This window comes from Geospiza fortis, unplaced genomic scaffold (genome assembly GCF_000277835.1).
Source record: "Geospiza fortis unplaced genomic scaffold, GeoFor_1.0 scaffold213, whole genome shotgun sequence".
NCBI classification, from domain to species: Eukaryota; Metazoa; Chordata; class Aves; order Passeriformes; family Thraupidae; genus Geospiza; species Geospiza fortis.
Window position 1 is genome coordinate 2,338,254 of NW_005054399.1, and position 4,082 is coordinate 2,342,335.

The following is a 4,082-nucleotide window of genomic DNA, read 5'->3' on the forward strand; positions in this document are numbered from 1 at the left end:
TGCAGCCCGCAGCGCCTGCAGCTGCTCCGCAGGGACGCGCTGCGCCGCCAGCAGACCCCGCGGTACGTCCCTGAGCCTGTGCACAGAGCCTCGCGGCACCGGGGCTGTGCCTCCTGCCCGTGGAGGGAGGAGGCCGTGTCACCCTCCAGAGAGGAGGTGTTAGACTGGACAGCTAAAATTCAGGCATCTGCTTAGGGTTTTGGGAACGTAGAAACAGCTGGTGGCGTTGGCCTGTGTTGAGCAGAAGCCCTGGTGCCTGAGACGGTGCTCATCTCCCCAAGGTACGACAACCGGTGCCGGCACCTGACGGCCTCCGAGGTGGCCCAGAAGCTGTCCCAGGGCCTGGACTGCGTCATCCGCTTCCGCCTGGAGAGGGGCGTGCAGCCCTTCCAGGACCTGGTCTACGGCTGGAACAAGCACGAGGTGGCAGAGGTGGAGGGTGACCCCGTGATTCTCAAGGGGGACGGCTTCCCCACGTACCACCTGGCCAGCGTGGTCGATGACCACCACATGGGCATCACGCACGTCCTGCGCGGCACCGAGTGGCTGGCCTCCACCTCCAAGCACCTGCTCCTCTACAAGGCCTTGGGCTGGGAGCCGCCGCAGTTTGGCCACCTGCCGCTGCTGCTGAACAAGGACGGTGGCAAGCTGTCCAAGAGGCAGGGGGACATCTTCCTGGAGCGCTTTGCTCGGGACGGGTTCCTGCCAGAGGCACTGCTGGACATCGTCACCAACTGCGGCTCGGGGTTCCCAGGTACCGCCAGGGGCTCCTGCCTGCCTGCTCACCTCGTGCTGGCTTCATGGCATGAAGGGTTTGTTTTAATAGCTGAGATCCTGTCGGTGTTTGAAGGGGTCAGGGGATGGGTGCCATGTATCCAGCCAGTCGCTGAGGTGCCACCAGGCCTTCTGCAGAGCTCCTGTGGAAGGAGCTGGGATGGTAGAAGTCTTCCTGCTGCTGTGCAGCCATTAAAACTGAATCAGGTGCTTAATGGGTTCTCCCTTGGGAAAACCCTCCCTTCAAGGCTGAGAAACCCTGTGAAGTCTTGGGAAAAGTTGCAATCTGTGGTTAGTGATTGCAGTGTTGTCTGGCACCTGTGCCAGCTTTCCTTTAACCTGACAGACCACAAGGAGCTGAGTCAATGTCTCTTTTTGTGGTTCTTGCTGTGCAGGGATCACAAATTAACTTGTGTTTTGAGAACTCTGCTTGGGAATGAAATCTTGCTTGGGCAGTGCCCACTCCTGGCTGAGTGTGACTTCTCTGTGGCCAGCTGAGGCAGAGGGGTTCTGCTGGGGAAGGTGATGGAGCCAAGCAGAACATCCCAGTGCCTCTGCAGCACAGCAGCTCCTGGGGAGAGGGCAGCATGGCAGAGTGCCTGCTGCCACTTCCCTCCTGCCTGCCCGGGGACAACCCTGCTGCTGCTGCACTGCACAGGTGGCTGTCCTGTGTCACCTTTGCTCAGCGTGCTCCCAGCCCCGTGCCCAAGGAGAGCACAGAGCCCTGTGATTCCCTTTGGCTTATGTTGCAGCGAAGCAGATGGGGAGGACTCTGGAGGAGCTGATCTCCCAGTTTGAAGTAGGCAGAATTACAACCCATTCTGCTCTCCTGGACCTCGAAGCACTCCCAGAATTCAACAGGTAAAAAATTAGTGGTAGCTTTAAAATGTAGTAAGCACCATGTCAATTGGAATTTGTTTCTAGCACTTGGCTTTGGCTGGAGGTTTTGTTTGTTGGATCCTGGTGCAGCACCTGTTGGGCTCTGCTGAGAGGAACCATAAGTTTCTGCTCACACAGTTCCTGCCTCCTCTCCCATTCTGTGCTTGGACACTGGGGTTGGCAACACTGGAAGTCTGGAGAGAGGGTGGGTGTAGCTGTGAGGATCTAAAGTCTTAAGTTTATAACCTAAGAAAATAACATCTAAAAAGAGTTAACACTTCCAGAAGGTTCTTCTGCAAGTACACTTGTGCTCGTAGGACATTGTGCTGCTAAGAGTGGCCTCATCATCAGTTCCCTGTGGGGCACCTGAGCTAAATGCTTATTTGTAGAGTGTCTGACTCTGGTTTAGTGCTACTTTTCTAACACTTCCACAGTTTTAGCTCAGTTGGTCAGAGCATGGTGCTAAGAATGTCAGAGTTGAGGGTTCAGTCCCCAGATGGGCTGTTCCCTTAAGAGTTGGACTTGATGATCCCTGAGGGTCTCTTCCAACTCAGAATATTCTGTGGTTTCTGTGAAACGTGGTTGGGGTGATCCAAGCCAAAGCACTCCAAAAGCAGGTCTGTGCTCTGCTGCAGGATTCACCTCACCCGTCACATTGAGAACCAAGGGCTGCGCCAGAAGCTTGTCAGGGAGCTGCAGGGGCTGGTGGAGCTCGTCTATGGGGATCAGCAAGTGGATCCAGATGTTCTGGAACAGGAATATGTGGAGCGAGTCCTTCTGCTGAGAAAAGTATGAGTAGTGGCAGATCTCTGTGCCAGTGTCCTCCAGGCTGAGGAACTGCTTCCTGCACAGCACAGCCCTCTGCCTTGCCAGCTTTGCTTTTCTCCCCCAGGGCCACATAAACCTCCTGAAGAATCTGGTGTCGAGTGATTACTCCTACCTGTGGGTCAGGCCCTCGGTGTCCCGGCAGCAGCTACAAACAATTTCTGCAGAAGCAGATAAAATAGGAAAACTGGTCTTAGGGTAAGTGTGCTGCTGTCTGAGCTGAGTAGTGGCAGAATGGCTCCTCATCTCTGAAAACAATCAGAATTACTGCTTTTTCTGTGGTTTTCCAGGTCTGTGGCATAATTTTGTAGCTTAAACTTGCTCTTTTGAATGAGCTCTGCTGCTGGGGAGCAGAGGGAGCGCCCTGGCACAGGGCAGGGGTGAGAGGGAGGAGCCCTGTGGTTTCCATGTCCCCAGAGTGCAAGGACACCTTCTTTCCCAAAGGCTCCTGACAGGGCCAGCAGCTGCCCTGACTGTGGAGGAGCTGAACAGAGAGCTGAGAAGTGTCCAGAAGCAGACCAGAGAGACCAAGTACAGCAGCATGATGCAGCTCCTGCGCCTGGCGCTCAGCGGGCAGCAGGTAAAAAGAGCAGTTCTGAGACGACGTGCAATGTGCTTTCACAGAGCTCAAACCCACATTTTACAGAAGTTCTCCAAAGCCTAGTCCTGGCTCAGCTCTGGTGCTAGCCCTTCAGGTCCCTCTGGGCAGGGCTGGCACCAGTCTGTGATGCACAGACACGAGCTGGGGAGGTCAGTTCCTGTGCTCAGTGGCTCTCTCTGTTGCAGCACGGCCCCAGCGTGGCAGAGATGATGGTGACCCTGGGAGCTGAGGAGGTGTGTGGCCGCATACACAGAGCCCTCTCCAGCTGACAGGGACGTCGGTGACACTGCCAGGCCGTGCACTGGGATGGTGCAGGTGGCACCTGTGTGATCATCTGAGCAGACGAGCTGGGCTTCAGGCCAGGCAGTGTCTGGGCTGGTCCCACGTCTGTAGGAACCTGCACCAAGCACAAGCCACTTCGTTTGGGGGAGGAACCAAGTCCAGATTCAACTCTGTCCTGCCGTCGCCTCGTGCAAGGAGCCTGCTTGGCAGGGTGGGAGAAGAAGACACGTATCAGCATGTAAATTCAGACCATGTGGACAGAAAGTAACTGAACTTCTGAAAGCAACAGATCGGATTCTTTTTGGAGAGGGCCTTGCAGTCAGGGTACCTACAGCTACACAACATGGTTCCCCAATAAATACAGTGGGGGGGGTATTTTTATATATATAGATATATGTTATAGCTGTTGCCCACCAGGCTCAGTGAGCTGCTGAGAGGGGGGTTTCCTGGGTACTGTGTCATGCACGTGGTTCTGCTGAAAACACCCCTGATGAGAAGATTTGGATGTTTTATCCTCTTTGGTCTGATGCCCTTTTGATTATTAAATCAATGTGGTGACTTTGATTCCGTTCTCACGGTTCCTCTGCAGCCGGTGAGGGGAGGAGCTCAGGGCTTGTGCTGAGCTCACACTCACGTGAGCCCTTCCACAGCAGCCACAGGAGCACTTCCACAGCAGCAGCCCTCCCCAGGAGCCACACGAGACCTTACTCCCCACCAGCCT

At 55.3% G+C, this 4,082-nt stretch overlaps 2 protein-coding genes across 2 annotated transcripts in view; both read left to right on the top strand.

The window, feature by feature from the left end:
- EARS2 (glutamyl-tRNA synthetase 2, mitochondrial) overlaps positions 1–3,925 on the top strand; it is a 4,585-nt gene extending 660 nt beyond the window's left edge. The window contains exons 2-8 of the mRNA XM_031061094.1: positions 1–62; positions 282–754; positions 1,527–1,635; positions 2,289–2,442; positions 2,546–2,676; positions 2,923–3,058; positions 3,265–3,925. The exon at positions 1–62 is cut by the window's left edge and continues 128 nt beyond it. Of these exons, the coding sequence (XP_030916954.1) occupies positions 1–62; positions 282–754; positions 1,527–1,635; positions 2,289–2,442; positions 2,546–2,676; positions 2,923–3,058; positions 3,265–3,348 (1,149 nt within the window). The 3' untranslated portion in view covers positions 3,349–3,925. The remainder of the gene's footprint in view (positions 63–281; positions 755–1,526; positions 1,636–2,288; positions 2,443–2,545; positions 2,677–2,922; positions 3,059–3,264) is intronic.
- Positions 3,613–4,082, top strand: part of GGA2 (golgi associated, gamma adaptin ear containing, ARF binding protein 2) — an 11,198-nt gene continuing 10,728 nt past the window's right edge. Inside the window, exon 1 of the mRNA XM_005426032.2 lies at positions 3,613–3,625. Coding sequence (XP_005426089.1) covers positions 3,613–3,625 — 13 coding nt within the window. The remainder of the gene's footprint in view (positions 3,626–4,082) is intronic.